Source organism: Frankliniella occidentalis, unplaced genomic scaffold (genome assembly GCF_000697945.3).
Source record: "Frankliniella occidentalis isolate FOCC.00 unplaced genomic scaffold, Focc_3.1 Scaffold9, whole genome shotgun sequence".
Classification (NCBI taxonomy): Eukaryota; Metazoa; Arthropoda; class Insecta; order Thysanoptera; family Thripidae; genus Frankliniella; species Frankliniella occidentalis.
Window position 1 is genome coordinate 2,811,352 of NW_026267139.1, and position 17,399 is coordinate 2,828,750.

A 17,399-nucleotide genomic window follows, 5' to 3' on the forward strand; every position below is an offset into this window, starting at 1 on the left:
ATAGGTAGGTATCTATTTTAGATCTTTGTAATTTTATTATATGCTGAGGCTATTCACCATTATTTTTACCGAAACGTGAATAGCATGGAGCATTGGCACACCATTTTACACAAGTGTAAGTTGTTGCCAAAAGCAATTCATTTGGAATTGATGACAAACTAAAAACATTGTTAATTGTCAATTTATGACATCTCTGCATTTTGCACAAGTGGTTTGAATTCCACGAACAAAACTTTATAATATTGAGAGTATCAACAGAAACAGGTCAAGTTATGACTTATGTGAAAGTCATATGAAAATGGATTACATAGTCCTGATTTTTTTATTTTTTTTTATTTTTTGAGGGTGTACTATCTGCGCTGATAGAATTGAGCCCTTTCTGCTTGGAATATGGAGTCAGAGGGGTTCAATTCTTTCTGCGCTGACAGTACAGTGACTTTTTGAGTGAAGTGCCCCTCGGGCTATGCTTTGGGAACCCCGTGATAAAGTTACCTCTCCGGGTGTGAAAAAAATATGCTCCAAATAACGCGGATCCATTTCTCACGGTCGCGCCCCGGCCCGCCCCTCAGGCGAGCGCTGGGACGCGGTGATCACGGGGAAGTCCCGGCCGCGGGCCGCCGGCGTCTACTGGATCTACGTGCGCACCGTCGGCTTCTGCCAGAACTCGGGCTTCTCGGAGCAGCGCGCGCTGCTGATCTACAAGGGCGCCAAGGCCAGGCTGCCGCCCACCGCCCCGCCGGCCGTCAGGAAGCACGTCCAGCTGCCCAACGGCACGGTGAGCCATAAGAGCGTGTGATCAAAACGACACACGTGTCGAAACGACGACGATTTTTCGCGCCGTCCCGAGATAAATGGTTTCGACGCGGCGTTTAGCTGGAGGGGTTTTCTCCCGTCGCACACCTGGCGCTCGATGAGACACGGCCCCCGGCCCCTCTCGAGTCTCGGGCGACAGACAATCACTGATGACTCGAGGGCGTCTCTGGCTGGCTCCGCAGGTGGTCAACCCCCCGGGAGACTGCGACGAGCCCGGCAAGGTGTGCGCCGCGGAGCTGAGCGCCGCCAACCCGCCCGAGACGTACTCGACGCAGCCGAGGACCAAGGCGCAGAAGCTCATCTTCTTCCGGCTCAAGTTCAACCTGCTGCCGCTGCCCGAGCTGTTCGACGGCAACGACAACGACTACGAGAAGTTCATATGTGAGTCCCGGCGGCCGACGGGGAGCTGACGGTGACGTCCGTCGGCGGCGTCCTTCTCACGTGCCCCGTCTTTCTGCACCCACACGCAGCCTTCGGTCGGGTGAACCTGGCCGCCTCCCTCAACGGCATCGCGTACTCGGATCCCAGCGCGCCGTTCCTGACGCAGCCGGGCAAGTCCAGCTACTGCAGCGAGGGCCGGCTCCCGATGCGCTGCAAGAATGAGACGGTGTGCGACTGCCCGCACCTCGTCAAGGTGGCCTACGGCAGGACCATCGACGTCATCGTGGTGGACGACACCGACAGTGAGTAGTGCACGTCCACGGTCCGAAAAAGGACGTCATCACAACGGAGGGATTAAAAAAAAATCGGCAATTTTCTGGAAAAATCTGTAACGCTTCCAGAAAAAATAGGAATTTTTTTCAATTACTTCAGAAAAATTTCATTGATTCTCACCTGTTTAGAAAAAAATATAAATCTGCCGACAAAAAATTTTTGAACGTTTTTTTTTTTTTATTTTTATTTAATCCTGGATAACTAACCCCTACTCACTTTGTTTCAGTCACCCCCGAGGACGACACCGACACGCTGTTGGGACACCCGATGCACCTGCACGGTACCTCCTTCTCCTGCATGGGCATGGGCACGCTGCGCAACATCACCAGCGGCGCGGCGCGCTCCCGGGCGGTGCGCGAGCTCTACAACCGCAGGGCGCTGCCCACCTACGTCCCGCAGCCCGTCCTCAAGGACGTGCTCGTGCTCCCCGGCGGCGGCTGGATCTGGTTCCGGTTCAAGGCCACCAACAGGGGCGCGTGGTTCTTCCACTGCCACTTCCAGTACCACATGGCCAGCGGCATGGAGGCGGTCATCCAGGTCGGCGAGAGCAGAGCGCTCCCGAAGCCGCCCGCAAACTTCCCGCAATGCGGCGACTTCTACGGTTAGGGAAAATTCAGCACACAGTGGGGTTCTCTCTCTCTCTCCTCCTCCAGGAAGCTATTTTTATTGTTAATATTTAAATCCGTAACTTCCGGCAATTGCAACTGGAGATTCTTACACAGTAAGACATAAACCACAGACATTGAAGAATAATTTCCAACACAACCTTATTGCCTTCTAAAACTACTTAATTGTCAGTACACAAGATACCAAGAAGCTTGATATTGTTGTCAACTATCCACCCATGTCATTATGCAGATATTTTGAGGAATGGAATCAGCAGATAAAATTGTAATTGAAACACAACTCAAACACTCGTAAGAAAACATATCAATAATAAATTATAGAGTATGTATGTAGTGAGGATAAACTGTTCAATTAACATCAACAGGAGATGGGGAAACAAAGATATGCACATAAATCTTAAAAACTAGGTATCAGGATAATTTTAACAAGTTCTGTTAAAAGCTATTCATCTACCTCTCATGTATTTTTGAATTATTATACAGTCAACATTGTAGTCAAAGAATGTGCAAACCAAATTTAGGATAACAATATTTCAGTGTGATTTCAAGAATATGATCACCAAACCATTACAAGTTTCAGATTTTATATCATAAAATCATAAATTGCAATTCTCAACAACATAGTGTACTGATGCATACTTCTACTTAATATATTAATATAGGGCACCTTCTTAAAATTAATAGTGTCTACTTCATACTTAGAACATTGATCTCATTACTAAAATGACACAATACATCTCTCTCTCTCACACACACACACACACACTCACACACACAAATGTCATGGGTACTTTCTCCACACTTTGCGGTACACTCTGAAGAAATGTCATTTCATACTTCTAATAGATGGGTTAATTCAGATAGGTAACTGTAATGTAAAATTGGAATAAATTGCAATATTCATTCAACTCTAGAACACACAGTTCAGTGCTCAAGTGAAGAATATGTGACTAGACAGACAACATAACAGACTTTTCTCAAAGAATTATACTTTGTGTGATAGATAATTAATTGCTTAACAATTGAAGTCAATGTGAAGGCTTCACATAGAACTCTTTCACCGAAACTGCTGGAATCTGATTTAGATGGTAAACGCTTACTCTTCAACTGACATATTTAATATATATAAGGGGAAGCTTCAAGGAACGCCATAGCAATATATACACGAACATGCTTTCTTTACCTACTCGTCATTCGGATGCAAAGGTATGACAAACTTGGATCCAAATGGTGAGCGATATCTGATTCCCATCTCTTTAAATACAACAATAGGTATACCAAGATTGCATAAGTATATCTTGCCATTTTGTGGAGAGTAAGTCACTGGTAGAGTTGGTGCAAGTGCAAACCGCGTGATGATGCCTGGAGTCCCCACCGGAGGGGGGTCCAACGCAAGGACTGGGGCCCTCTTGTTACTGGCCCATGATGCTGCCTTGCCATATTCCAGAGAGTTGGCAACATCAGATGGAAGGTGTCCAGCAAGAGCCATGATGACTAGGTCAACAGTTTCTGGTAGTTCTGAGAAGAAGGAAAAAAGAATGTGGAAAACCGTTGTTAATAAAATGAGAGTCAAAAGCAGGTAATCACCAGGAATAATAGGAAACTGCCATAAAATTTATTTATTCATGGACGTTTCACACTTACGCTCAATGCTAGTGACAATTGGACCACCACTACATTTGTAGAAGTTGAGTTCGCGCTTCATAAGAGGTGGTGCAGCAGCTTCATTTACCACTAAAACAACAGAGCTGACACCTTGGCACTCCAGTTGTCGTGCACACATGACGCCTGCCGCTCCTTGACTGTGGGGTCCTACCATCACAATAACTGTGGGCCACTGATGGGCATTGTGAGGGGTAAGCCTGGTAGAGATAATTTTAAAAACAAAAAATGTAATGGAGCAGATATAGTAAATAAAAGAAAGAGAGGTTGTGGTATTCTGGACATCAATGTACCTGTGTGCACCACCAAGTAGTTGAAGGGACATTTCAGTTGCACATCTGGCAAAAAGCTCTGACTGTCGATCAAATGTAAAACCAACATCATGAGCTTTCTGATGCAGTTGACGTAATAACTCTGGTCTCATGGTGGGTATGACCAATCCATCATCTAAGAAAAGAACATAAGTAAATATTTGGTCAAGGACATACTACAGGCAAAAACACATTGTAACAGGGCAGAAAAAAGGCCTGTTGACTAACCTGTAACATACTCAGCTGAACCTGGGTTGGGAACAATTATGGTAGGAATCCTACGGTTGTTGACCAGTATATTTTGATCATGTCTGTAGTTCTGTTGTCTTCTTGGGTCATTGGCAGCTTGAACAATATCAGGTCTTTGTCCGGCAATTTCTTCAAACACGGCCTAGATAGAGAGGTGGATTGCATTTATGATGGAATTAAATTTAATCATACATTATAGTTTAAAAGTTGTGTGTTAACTCACCTGTTTATCAAACAAGGCAAGATTTTTCTCAAAATCAAAATCTTGATCAAATCCATTATGTGTAGGGGATCCAAAGCAGGCTTCATCACGAGCTTGCCACCTTTGTCTTAGTCTATCCCTTCTATGAGGAGTGCGGTTACCATCTCCTGAAAATATTGAGATTCATAAAAGATTGGTACATTAGATTAAATAAAACAATACAATTACAGGGCAGACTTGGAAATAGAATTTTTATAAAACACATGTATTAACTACCTGAGCCCGAAGCATAGTCATCAGCATTGATTTGCAATGAGTTTTGTGCATTTTGGGCATACCCTTGAGCAGCCCGCACAGTCTTATGAGGTGACGCCTGCAACGCAGCTGCTCCCTGACTCCTGGGCAGCGAGGAAGCACCTTGGGCCGTTCCATGAGATGTGTTGCCACGGAGGAGCGCTTGGGCTGCAGTATTTAGGGGAAGGCTTTCAGCGGCTTTCTGCTGCATACTTCTGAGTGAGGGAACACTGTTTCCTTGAGATGGTTTCAATGGAGATGCTTGTCCCATTTTGTATGGATAGGAGACACCAGGCTGCAACCACCCTGCACTTGAGACTTGTTTGCAATTCTGAGATGGAGGCTGCATAGCTTGACCTGCCAACGCTGCAGTCAGTTTAAAAACCCCGGGCCCTTCTTTAGACTGGCCACGTGCCTGTGAAGAACTCTGCTGAGCATTCTGAGAGACTGCCTGAGCTGTGTTCAACTTTGGTGTACAGTTGGCTGAAGAGGCTGCCGGAGGCGCACTCAGGCGTAAGGCACCAGGGAGAGCAGCCTGCAGTGCGCTAAGCTGCACTGCAGCAGCGGCCGATGAAATGAGTTGTTGTCTCCGGTCGGATGATTGTGCAGGAGAGTGTCGCAGAGATTGACCAGAGCCTGACATCTCGTTTTGTGTGGAGCTAAGTGAGCCCATTTGAGGAATCATTGGCTCATATTCTAAATGAAGTGGAGCTTTTCTTGGGTCTAGGTCTATGTCGTTTAAGTGTAACATTCTAGGTGGAGCTGGCTGCGAATGGAAGTTCTGAGCTCCTTCCCAAGAACCACGTCCAGGTCGTGTGGGAATAGGTTTTTTCAGCTCAACTACTGGATCTAATTGAGCTTGAGGAGCAGCAATAATTGTTAAGTCTTTGATATCAAGGGCACTGAAAAACAGAATTAGAAGTGTTAGTGTTGAATCCAATTAAATACAATATTAAATTAAAAATTTGAGTAAATTCTTAAATTATATGAAATATGTCAGAAATCATAACTCTATAGTGGTCTGGAGACAAACCTGATGACTATAGAAGGAGAAGTGTGAGGCACTCCATTGTGAAAAACTCTGCTAAGCGTCACACTTTGTGGTTCGGCCTCAACCGCAGTCACCACTCCTTGGAATATACCCATTGGTCCACAATCGATGGATATAGTAAACCCCATCCATTGCGCAGCCATGGTTAAGTGGGAATGTCAAAACTCTGCACCTTTCCTGAAGAGTAAAACAAGGGCAAATGAGCAATAACATCAGAGCACACTCCAAATGCAACAGCTGGTTAAGATTTGAGTAGCAGCAAAGGTCAGAAATAAAGCAAAATTGCAGACTGAAAAAGAGACAATGAATGCCTACAATGTTGAATTTAAAATATTAAAATATTCAGTACAAATGTTAAAAGCTCCATAAATTGAAAAAGAAAAAAAAAAGATTAACAGTTATAATTACTGGCTCTCTTAACAAGAAAGATAACATTCATTCCTGTCTGAGGAAAAAATATGATGTAGATTACAGGAAACTCAGCTACAAAATAATAAAAAAAACTTAATTTGAGAGGTGATTGGATTTTGGATTGAGGCATTAAGTAAATCCACCAATGTTGAGTTGACTTTCGACTACCTTTTGAACTTATACTCGACACAGTTACAATCCAATGCTTCTATTTTTCTTTCCAAAGCGATATCAATCAATCAACTAGTTTTAGATAAAACGAAGCAAGTTTGGCCAAACTACCTGCCGCAATGGTGACCCAACACTTGGTTTGTGGGGAAAGGGAAAGGGCCTGCCGCCTGCCGCAAGCAACTGAAAAATCGATAAACTGCGTTGTCTAACGACGCGGGCACTGGACAAGTCTTGCTTCCGACTCGACTAAACCAAATATTAAAGTACAACAGGTACTTTAAGTTGAGGGGGCAGCACAATTCCAGGGCTCCCTTAAATTCGTTTACTTTAGCACCAACACTACTACTTTACTTTCTTTTCTCTTTCGGAAAACGGATCCGTTTTTTGCCGGCCGATTTCTCATACTACTGTTGGCCTGTGAATTTTTCATACGGAGTCGCAGGAACCGGATACTAATATTTGTTGATGCTTCCATATTCCTTCTTTCATTCTTTCTTCCCCATTCCTGTAGTGCGAGTGGACGGTGCGTATTCTGCTGAGTTTTTGCACGGCTAATTGCGCAAGAATCACATCAGGTACTCGCTGAAACATTTCTTAAGTTGCCCGACCATATAATATGTCTAGAAACTCCAGAACCGTTCGCATTTTGGAACGTTAGGACCTAACCATCCGGCGTCGACCGGTGGTGCTGGCGTGCGTGCTTTCTAGCTCGAAGCCACGTGTGGACATTTTAAAACTTTGCTTGTTCTCGTGTTGCCGCATTTGGTGGTTTGTACGACCAATTTCGTTCCGGATTTGATACGCTGATTTTTGCCTTCTTTTTACACGTTGTCTTAAGCTAACATTTTCCAAATTCTGCCGACATAACCTCTCGGAAGTTCGCAGTCTTGATAATCCTTGTCGGAGTGTAATCAGACTACCCCCTTGTCACTTCACGTATTAAAGTACTATTCGATAGCACAGCACATCTTTACTCGGGTTACTTAGAACTGGTTTCAGCAGAGCCTGTTAGTTGAGTGATCCTTCTTGCTAAATTTTGTGAACTTGTTTACTAAATATTAATTTGCTCTTTCAGCCTCAAGATGACCAACCCAAAAGGATACCGTCGTGGTACCAGAGACTTGTTCTCTAGGAAATTCAGGACCAAGGGTGTTATCCCCTTGTCCACGTATATGAAAGTATACAAAGTTGGAGATATCGTTGATGTCAAGGTAGGCATCTAGCAAAATACTGAGGTAAATGTCATAATGGTTGGAAATACAATCTAATATTTTATTTTTTTCCTCTCAGGGTAATGGTGCTGTCCAGAAGGGTATGCCACACAAATCCTATCATGGCCGAACTGGTCGTGTGTTCAACGTTAGCAGACACGCTCTTGGTGTGATTGTCAACAAGAGGGTTCGTGGTCGCATTATCCCTAAGAGGTTTGTACCAAAGTCTTCCCTTCCCTCCTCCCTCCTCTTACTCCATTAAGTTTTAGTGAATTTAAATCAGTGCTGATGTAGTGTCAAGTGAACAAATTCATTTAACTAGCATCTACATTTAACTAACATTGGTTTTGTCCTTTTTCAAATTTGTTTCTAAGGATCAACCTCCGTATTGAGCACGTCAAACACTCAAAGTGCAGAGAGGACTTCCTTACCCGTGTTAAGGAAAACGAGCGTCTGAGGAAAGCAGCGCGCACCAGCGGTCAGGCGGCTACCCTGAAGAGAATAGTAAGTGAATTGCATTGGATGTCAGTGTGTTACTTGTCAATTTATTTTACTAATTCTTTTTCGTCCATCCTTTTTGCAGCCAAAGGGACCCAGGCCTGCTCACATTGTTAAGGGAACAGAGCTGATTCAGCTTGCCCCAATTCCCTACGAATTTGTTGCTTAAGAAGGATTAAAATTATTCACAAAACTCACTGTGTCCTACTTGAATTATTCAATCCTCTTCTCTACAGAATGTTTTAATCAAATCTGTGAAACTAGTTTGGGATATACCCCCATATTTGCAATAACTTTTGAAAAGAATGGTTGTATCACCCCTTTACTTCCACAAATTTCACAAGAATAATGCCAGTGAACAACTTTGAGTAGGTTTACCTGTGGGTCATCATTTCCCGCTTGATGTAAAACTCAGCAATGGACAGATAGCACCTTACATCTTTGATGCCTACAATCATCTGATGAGGCATGTCTGGATACAATTTTGCCTTCAGCCTGGCCTTGAAAGTGGCCATTTTCTTTTCTCTAGCATTTGCGGCCTTTCCTCAAGGTTTAGCATATTGAAATGCTTAAATTTGGTTCCATGTGTGGAATTTATTAGAAGGGAGCTATCACAAGGCTCATACAGCTGCCTCTACAGGGAGTAACTTGAACATTGTGCATCAAGAAATAGTCCCTACCATCAGGATAGCTTATCTCGCACGGCTGCTAAGTGAAAACTAAATAAGGAACAAAACATTTTTGTTGATCACTGGACAATTGCTGTTACAGGCCAAATACTTGTAGACACATTAATAGAAATTTCTTTGGGTGGCACTTGCTCTGCCAGGTTACTCCTAATAGTGTGGTGACTGAATCCTCAAATGTTATAACAATGTAGGACCTCAATTAAAAAGTCAGCACTCACCAGCCTGGAAGCTTTCTATTGGGTATAGGCAGACCAGCCTAAGTCACACTTTTCCTCTCCCCCTCTCGCTTGCGATCTGCCCGTGCTTCAAAAAGTGGGACCTTAGGCTAGTCTCACTAAAAGTACCACTTCTACTGGGTTTGTTTATTGCTAAAATTCTAGGATTTTAAGTCTCTGTGGGCACTGGTCTCAATTTGAAAGGATTGAAACCACTGATGCTACAAGCCCTGGCCTCTTGGATGGTATGTTGGGAATCAAAATGACAAATAATTTCAAGCTTGTCTAAAGGTATTTTTAATTTATCTTTTTTTAAGAATTTAAATTACAGTTGATTTAGTATACAGATACTTATCGCAGGAAGCATTTTAAAAATAATTATGTACACATAATTTAAATATAATACATTATTCATTTATGATTTCTTATCAAGCTTACTGGAGACCATCTCTCTAAATTGAGATAATATTCGATTTTCTCTCTTTTGTCGTTCCTCTTTACTAAACATAGCCAATGCCCTTTTCTCATCAGCAGAATAAATCTGGTTTTCCTTACGAATTCGAACAGCTTCCATTCTCCGGTGTCTGTTAGGAAAAGATTGTTAGTGTGTCATTATTCCAAAAGTTACCAAAGCGTCTGCACAGCTTCCATGACGTAACAAACCTGCTTCCGCTCATGACATAACCAACAGATTCATAATTAGCAATTTCATCTGATGTAAGACCAATTTCTCCTCTGCGTGGAATTCTTTTACCCTCAGCTACATATGCAGCCATGGCAGCACCTTCACCAGGAAGCAGGGCCTTTCCAAAATCTTTGGCAGACAAGCCTCCATGAGAGCTCTGCATGGGTCCAACAATCCCTTCCTCATCAGATGAGGAGTCATGTGATTTCTGTGATTTTCTTTGAGCAGCTGGAGTAACAAAGAAAAATTGTTAGAGCCATCATGGAATGAGCAATGAGCACCTTTAAGTTGCAAAAGTTGGATACTGGTTTCTAAGAACCTAAAAACTCACCATCTTTTTCGACCCACTGTTCTTCAGAGTCACTGCTGTCAGATGAGTCACTTGATGATGATTCCTTCTTTTTCTTTGATTTTTTTGACTTTTTCTCCTTCTTTCGCTTCTTTTTACTAGATTTCTGTCAACATAAGAGGGATGAAAATCCCTTGTACAAACCACAAATAACTACAGACAGGCACAATCTTTACATCAGAGTTCACTCCACAAGAAAAAAATAGTGTTAAAATCACAAAGGTCCTGTAAAGAGAACAGGACAGTTTCCCATATCCCCAGCATGTTCAATGGTCCTCATCTTTGCTCACTCAGAACAACCAAAGTCAGTCCCAAAATCGAACACCAACTATGGTGGGGATAGACGTTTTATCCAAAGCGGATATTCGTACAGTCGCCCAAATATCGCTATTTTTGTCTAGCGACAACCTCTTGACTGTGGTCAATATTTGAAATTTTGGCCACGGTGTTTGATGTGGAGTGGTCATAAAAATCAAACACCGTGGCCAGAATTTTGAATTTTGATCACAATTAAGAGTTTGTCGCTGGAAACTATTAGCGTGCGGCGTTGCCACATCGTTTGGATAAAAGGTCTATTCTGAGACATGCAACGGTGACAATGTCAATATCATAGCTAAGTTATAATAAAGAGAAATTTGTTAACAACTACCTTAGATTTGTGTTCTTTATGGTGTTTCTTTTTCTTCTTTTTATCTTTCTTTGACTTTTTCTGAGATGGTTGTTCTTCATCTGGTTGTTCTCTCTTCCTCTTTGCCATTTCAAAGAGATACTCAGTAGTGTCAGAACTGAAACAAATTTAATTTATATAAAAAAGCATTTGGAAAATTGTTTTAACTTAATCATAGCAATAATCCAATGCTAAAATATTGTACAGGAAATGAATTGCAGCGTAAGGTACTAAATATATTTACTATCCCAGTCTTTAGACTTGTATCAGAATAAACTTACTCTTCACAGTGAGATGGTGATCTTCCCCAAACATGTTTTGATCCCTCAAGACCAATTTTTTCTCTTTCTTCACGTCTATGATCCATGAAGTCTGTCATGATTGTAAGGTTATGTGTGACTTCAGGCTTCTGATGGATGCTTTAACTATAGATAGAAATGTATTTGAAGATGTGGAATGGTAATACAAACAAAACACTCATTTGAGATAAAAACCTTAGGAAAAATTCCACTTGAGCACAAATATGTCGAGACGAAAACGTTTAGATATAGCGATATGTCTCCTGCAGTAAACCAAGTAAACAAAAACACCACCACCAACAACAACAACAACAAACAACAACAACCATAGCTCGATTTTGTTTGTTTTCGATCAATGCAAAGTAGTGCGGGAACTTCAAACAAGGTTTGTTGAAAACCTATGCATAAATCTTGGTATCTTTAATAATAACTGAAGAAGAAATTTGGGTACCCTTCTTGAGATGTGTACTAATAAAAAAATGATGCAGTCCTGATGTGTTCCTAAGTATATTATCTTCATCACTTGTGAAAATAAATTTTTTGTATCTGTTGGTAAAAGCAAATATATGAAATGAAGGGTAAGAAGGGTAATGGGTGATGGGTCTGATTAGAGAAGCACCTGAGTGTTAGGAGGCGTCAATTCTCTGAGATAAACGGAGATAAAAGTACAGTTAGTAGAGGGAATTAGGCTACTATTTATTCAGTGAAGTACATCAAATCCATGCTGAAGAAAAACATTTTATGTAGTTCTACTTATTCCTTCCACATTGAGGTGACTCAAAAAAAGTGTACAATAAATGATTTTAAAGGAAAACATTAGATGAATTTATCCTGAGCCCACAAACTACTGCAACAGATTTCACCGACACACACAAATCAAACATTAACTATAGCTTTACAAACTCATAGAAAAATAATAAACAATACTTGCCCCCAAACAAGTAAAGGCACAGGAGAAGTGTAAAATAAAAACTAACATCAGTGATTGCATAAAGTTAGTTCCATACAGTAAAACATGAGTTACTACTTTATATTATGAATATTTTATTTCAATCAAATACAAGTGGCTGGTGAATATGAAACTTTTACTTTCAAACAATACAAAGACAAAGAAAAAAAGCATCACAGACAATGTTTTAGAAAGAAAGCATGATAGAAAGAGGCAGGAAACCATTTAGCATATGAATATTACATGTAACACAGTATCGATACCACAAAAGTATGTACAGCTACGCTTGCATATTGAAACATTACAATTGAAAAGGGGTAATGAGTCTAACTAACAGCTTCCAAAGCAGTCTGACTGCAGTAAGATAAAAACAAATCACACATGGAACAGCCAATACCCTTTAGATACAAGACACTTTTCTCATTTCCCACTATATTACTGAGATGGCTCTAAATCTTTCTTTGGCAAATCAACAGTCACTGGAGATGATCCAGGTCACTCACAGCCCTGAAATATTTTCACAGCAAGCTGAACAAACTTTTCAAATTTTAGTTTGGTTTCAGATTGCACACGGCCCTCAAAAATACCCCGAGGACTTCACAAATAATAAAGGCCCCTCTCTTCATAGGGTTCTGAAACATTCAGCTTGCCTTCATGACCTTAGACCTGGATTATCTGGTGAACAATAATTAACAGAGATCTGTTTGGTTATGGAAGCAAGAGACACTTTCTGGAAGCAGAGTTCAAAAGCAGTTGCATTATTAAAACAAACTAAGAAATCACACACAAGAGAATAAAACTACTTGATAACTTTTTATTACCATTTATGAGATGCTTCAACTGGTAACTTCACTGCTTCTGCTTAAGAAGACAAAAACAGTAGTGCAAGAAAACCTTTTAAACTTACTATCTGGTAACATAACAGCAACACAACTGAACAGGACTAAGCAAGTCAGGGCCACAGATACTTATAAAATGATGTGACTAACATTAAAATGACATACTCTGCAAAAGTAAAACTAGGATAATTTAAAACAAAAGTTGGACCAGGCAATATTGGGAACATTAAAAACGAGTAACACCATTAAGTGTAGTTTTAAAAAACGGTAGAGGGTAAGCATGGAGGAGTTATAGATGCTGTACACCACAGCACTGACCGGTAAATCTACAGGTAGATTTATTATTTAGATTGAGAGAGCATAACTGCAATGGACACAAGTATCATTAAATCTAGATCGTGTTCTGGTCCAAGATTTCTAGCGTTAATGGATTGAATGAAAATAACTAAGATTTAAAGAAATTTAGTAAACACAGTAAACATACCCATTTGAAGGGGTAATCCAAGTTGAAACATAAAAAAATCAGATTTGAGTATGGATATCAGGGGCAGTATCTACCTACCACATAAAGAGAAGAACTACTTTCGTTGCTTCCTTGGGGCTTTTGTTCCAAGAACTGCTTCCTAAATATTTTGGGCACTTTGAATAAAGACAGACAGCAGAAAGCACTCACAGATCATACATCAAACATTACCCTGTTAAGCTTGAGTACACATTTACAGCATCTCACAACACCAGTTTGTCAGTCTACTTTTATCCAGCATGATAGTGCTTGAGCAATATAGAATGTATGTAAATGTAGAAGAAAATCACTGGCTAAAAATTACTAGGCAGAAAAACAAAGCTAATTCACTCACATTTTAAGATGAAGTGTGCCGTCATGAGACAGCTAACTTACATTCTACAATTAAAATGAGCTCTTAAATCAATTTGTTAAGTCATATTCTGCGCTCATAAGGAAACTTCAATTTTGGCACATTTACCTCAGAGGCAGTTCTTAAAATGATGTAGAAGTGCAGATTGCTTCATTAATCAAAGTTTTCCATGAAAATCCTGGCACATTCACAAAAGAAATTACACCAAAACCTAAAATGACAATTTCCCACTGGAATTACAAATCACAGCGATTGTAGTGATAAACATCCGAAGCATAGAACAAGCAACTCCAAAGCACGTATCTATGTTCCCAAAGATGCACACTCACACACTACAACATACACACTCACCCACAAACAACCTAAATCAGTTACGTATGCTGAAATATCCGTCATTTTCTGCACTTGTGACCAACCTTAACCAAGACGATAGCACATGAGCAGGTTTGATGGAATAAGATACATTGTTACATGGATCTGAGTTACAAATAAAATCCACTTTGTACTTTATAAACTGAGTGCTTTTGCACAAAACCTAGATTATTACTATTACATAACACAATTTTGCAGGCAAACAACACATTTTTAATAAAAAATACAACGTTTATAATAAATCAAAATAAGAGTTTTGCATTTAAAGCATAGTAATGTATATTGTTAAAGAGAAAACAACAGAATTAAATCTTTGATAAATTCTAAAAGGCTTGAGGTGCACCTTAACTAAATAGACTATACAGTATAAACAGGGAACAGGCTGAATATTATTTCATTTCACACAGGTGCAAGCAAAGCTTTATACGTAACATAATGTAACCCCTCAATAGATATAAATTTGATCTCATTAAGAACACACAACACCATAGAAAACAAATCAAAATAATTTTATATACCAAACAATAACATAATCAAATAAATGCTGAATATTTCTCAGTTATGATACATTTTGTGGTTGCAACATGTACCAAAAACCAAGGAAGTCAGCCAACACTTGCCTGAATTCATTCACAAATGTGCACAATGTGCAGTGACACTAGCTCGCACAACATTCTTCAAAGAGACAATACCATATCCATGTAAACCCTAATGTAGTAAATGGAAAGTGATGCACTGTAAAACAGTTTTCAGATACCCTCTACAATAACGGACAGCTAAATATTGGAAACTTTCAAGCAAAGTAATTAACACTTTATTCTATACTGATTCACAATAATAACTACAGCCCCTTAAAACTGTAATCAGGCTCTTTGAAAGGGGTGTAGATATTTTGCATCTAATATTAGATATTAAGGTACTTTTTCAAAGGGTAGAAACAATTTGATAAGATATTGCAATATTCAGAACTCATGATAAATTTACACATGATGTAGAAAGCAATTTCACAGCCAGATCAAATATAACCTAAATTAAACCTTTAAGAACTTAAATTGTCTCAGGAGAATTGCATCAGCCAATCCAAATAATCATGACTTAAGGAGTTTCCTAGGTTGTATTGCTTTAATTATGATAACACAAGATACAATAAAGCTAAAGAAACACTCATATACAGGGCCTGAGTTGAATGTGGGTTGGAAATGTGCTTTCTTTACAAAATAGGCAATCTTTACAAATAATAATGCTAGATTGTGCAATTCAGTCTCTTGACTTCTAGCAAGTGACAACTGACACAGAAATATGTCTACCTCATACTGTTAATTATGAATACTTTGCCTTCACAGCTAGAAAACTGATGATCCCTCAACGATAAAGGAATAATCGACGATATGTGCATATTTGGCACAACCAAAAACAAGAGAGGGGGTGTATTTATGTTATAGACACTCAGAACTAACCACCCAAAGCACCCTACTAAAATCATTTGCATGACTTTGGTACTGTCAACAGCACAGCTAAATTCCTCACATAGCTATCCACACCACACACCACTGAGGGAATTTGTCAAATAGAGAGATGACAAGTGGGCAAGTCAATTTACTTGGAAAGCAAATACCAGAACAATAGAGTGATCCGCACACACACGTACAAAAGTTCAAAAACAGTAGTTTCCTGGTTCAAAAGAACAATCCCAGCCGATACAGACAGATGTGGTACCATCCAAATCTAGCAAAAATTAGCTCACAAAAACTTCTGTCTAAATTCTCCTGAAATGGTAAAAGACCATCTGATGTACTGGCAAAAATGATCAGGCAAACACTGAACAATATCTAACTGCCCTTATATGTACAACTCCTCTATTTGTTGACATGCTGCTGTTCACATGAGTATAGTCTCAATAGTCACATAACATGATTCTTAATGGACTTAACTATCATGAACACAAGAGAACAGCACATTACACACAAAACAAGGTTACACTTAAGGTACCCGGCAGGTCGTCAAACAAATTATCATTTCCATTGCTTGAGGAAAGCCAAAAATACTGTCACTCACAACACAGCCTTACACTGAGTGATGAGGCTCGCACACTATCACATCTCACTTTCTTGTGGAGCAGTAGATTTACAGCTTCTAGGCGCATGGCGAATCTCACTCAGCCTGTGGTAAAAAAGCTGCAGCATCTCCTCGGCAAATTGGACAAGTTCGATTTGTCTGCAAGATCACATATCAAAGAATTAAGAGTTGTTGTATCAATGATAAATCAGGTGCATCAGTAATATTTCATTTCAAAACTAACCTTTAGCCATTTGTCAACACACTTGGCATGGAATTCATGGGAACATGGTAAGACTCTAAGAACTTGACGAAGTTCAAAGTCACACATACAGATGACACAAGATGTTTGATCACCTTCATGTGTGTCAACATTGAATCTGAAATAAAACAAAAGTAATGAAGACGCCATTGAGAATAAATTAGCCCTTGGTTTAAGAGTGAATTCAATAAACTAATGATCTTGGGGACTTACTTGTAGGAAGGAAGCTGGTCAATCTCTGGTTTATTGAGACCACGTGGTTTGGCTTCACCAAGCCTTTCAGCTAGGTTCAAAAGTGCTTCATAATTTTCAGTCTCTAAAGAGTCTGAAGCACCAATATCTCCTTGAATGTGTGTTGAATTAGTTGGTGATAGCATGGCTCTGAAATAAAGTCATAATTTTCAATAAGTAATGCACTAACCCACAAGAAAAAGAAAAAGAAAAAATATAAAACATTGCAAAAAAAAAGAAGTACATATATAAGGAATAGATAGCGAACCAATTCACTGATTTTCAAACTCACATAAAATGTAACAGAAGGTTAGGATATGTAGAAGTGCCAGTTGACACCAAATGGAGCCGGCGAGCAGGAGATCGTCGATTTGCTGCAGCAATGACTCTTGAGCGTGTGGTCAGAATTTCCACAGTTCCATTATGCTATAATACGAAAAAAAAAAAAACAGATAAATAAGAATTGAGTAACTTTAGAAGATTATAATTAGGAATTCGAAGCACACTCACCTCAGGAATATACACAGGCGTTGAAGTGGATGAGACTTGTGAGGTAGACGTTGCAGTCGAATGCAATAGACGTAGCACAGACATTGGGGAATGAGTGTGATGGAATGAGCTATGGGAGTGGTTATGTGGCTGTGGGTGGGCATGAGACATGGGCTGGGGCTGCGGGTGGGGGTGTGGGTGAGCGAGGGG

General features: G+C 40.2%; 5 protein-coding genes across 8 annotated transcripts in view; 2 read left to right on the forward strand and 3 right to left on the reverse strand.

The window, feature by feature from the left end:
- The window catches only part of LOC113211746 (uncharacterized), a 4,352-nt gene extending 2,072 nt beyond the window's left edge, over positions 1-2,280 (forward strand). Inside the window, exons 7-10 of the mRNA XM_026430218.2 lie at positions 570-775; positions 996-1,194; positions 1,284-1,496; positions 1,754-2,280. Of these exons, the coding sequence (XP_026286003.1) occupies positions 570-775; positions 996-1,194; positions 1,284-1,496; positions 1,754-2,133 (998 nt within the window). The 3' untranslated portion in view covers positions 2,134-2,280. The remainder of the gene's footprint in view (positions 1-569; positions 776-995; positions 1,195-1,283; positions 1,497-1,753) is intronic.
- LOC113211745 (enhancer of mRNA-decapping protein 3) lies at positions 2,157-6,835 on the reverse strand. Of its 2 annotated transcripts, none has more exons than XM_026430216.2 (8): positions 6,616-6,835; positions 5,905-6,099; positions 4,854-5,773; positions 4,599-4,744; positions 4,355-4,517; positions 4,109-4,262; positions 3,798-4,015; positions 2,157-3,671 (listed from the first exon to the last, which is right to left on the reverse strand). In XM_026430216.2, exons 2-8 carry the CDS (start codon positions 6,063-6,065, stop codon positions 3,337-3,339), a joined length of 2,097 nt encoding a protein of 698 aa, XP_026286001.1. In that variant the 5' UTR covers positions 6,066-6,099; positions 6,616-6,835; the 3' UTR covers positions 2,157-3,336. The 2 variants fall into 2 exon arrangements, with proteins under 2 accessions (XP_026286001.1, XP_026286002.1); XM_026430217.2 differs by having other exon boundaries at positions 6,502-6,835.
- A 53-nt stretch (positions 6,836-6,888) lies between these two features.
- Positions 6,889-8,410, forward strand: LOC113211747 (60S ribosomal protein L21). 2 transcript variants are annotated; one of them, XM_026430219.2, is made up of 5 exons: positions 6,889-7,027; positions 7,580-7,715; positions 7,795-7,928; positions 8,090-8,219; positions 8,299-8,410. In XM_026430219.2, exons 2-5 carry the CDS (start codon positions 7,587-7,589, stop codon positions 8,380-8,382), a joined length of 477 nt encoding a protein of 158 aa, XP_026286004.1. In that variant the 5' UTR covers positions 6,889-7,027; positions 7,580-7,586; the 3' UTR covers positions 8,383-8,410. The 2 variants fall into 2 exon arrangements, with proteins under 2 accessions (XP_026286004.1, XP_026286006.1); XM_026430221.2 differs by having other exon boundaries at positions 6,946-7,079.
- Positions 8,411-9,398: 988 nt separating this feature from the next.
- LOC113211741 (NKAP family protein CG6066) lies at positions 9,399-11,452 on the reverse strand. Of its 2 annotated transcripts, XM_026430211.2 has the most exons (6): positions 11,313-11,452; positions 11,100-11,243; positions 10,801-10,936; positions 10,134-10,257; positions 9,781-10,030; positions 9,399-9,701 (listed from the first exon to the last, which is right to left on the reverse strand). In XM_026430211.2, the coding sequence occupies exons 2-6, from the start codon at positions 11,195-11,197 to the stop codon at positions 9,533-9,535; spliced, it is 777 nt and encodes a 258-aa protein (XP_026285996.1). In that variant the 5' UTR covers positions 11,198-11,243; positions 11,313-11,452; the 3' UTR covers positions 9,399-9,532. The 2 variants fall into 2 exon arrangements, with proteins under 2 accessions (XP_026285996.1, XP_052133253.1); XM_052277293.1 differs by lacking the exon at positions 11,313-11,452 and having other exon boundaries at positions 11,100-11,306.
- A 340-nt stretch (positions 11,453-11,792) lies between these two features.
- Positions 11,793-17,399, reverse strand: part of LOC113211742 (RING finger protein 44-like) — a gene marked incomplete in the record, with an annotated part of 9,630 nt that continues 4,023 nt past the window's right edge. The window contains 5 exon segments of the mRNA XM_052277285.1: positions 11,793-16,366; positions 16,452-16,587; positions 16,683-16,850; positions 16,993-17,126; positions 17,211-17,399. Of these exon segments, the coding sequence (XP_052133245.1) occupies positions 16,304-16,366; positions 16,452-16,587; positions 16,683-16,850; positions 16,993-17,126; positions 17,211-17,399 (690 nt within the window).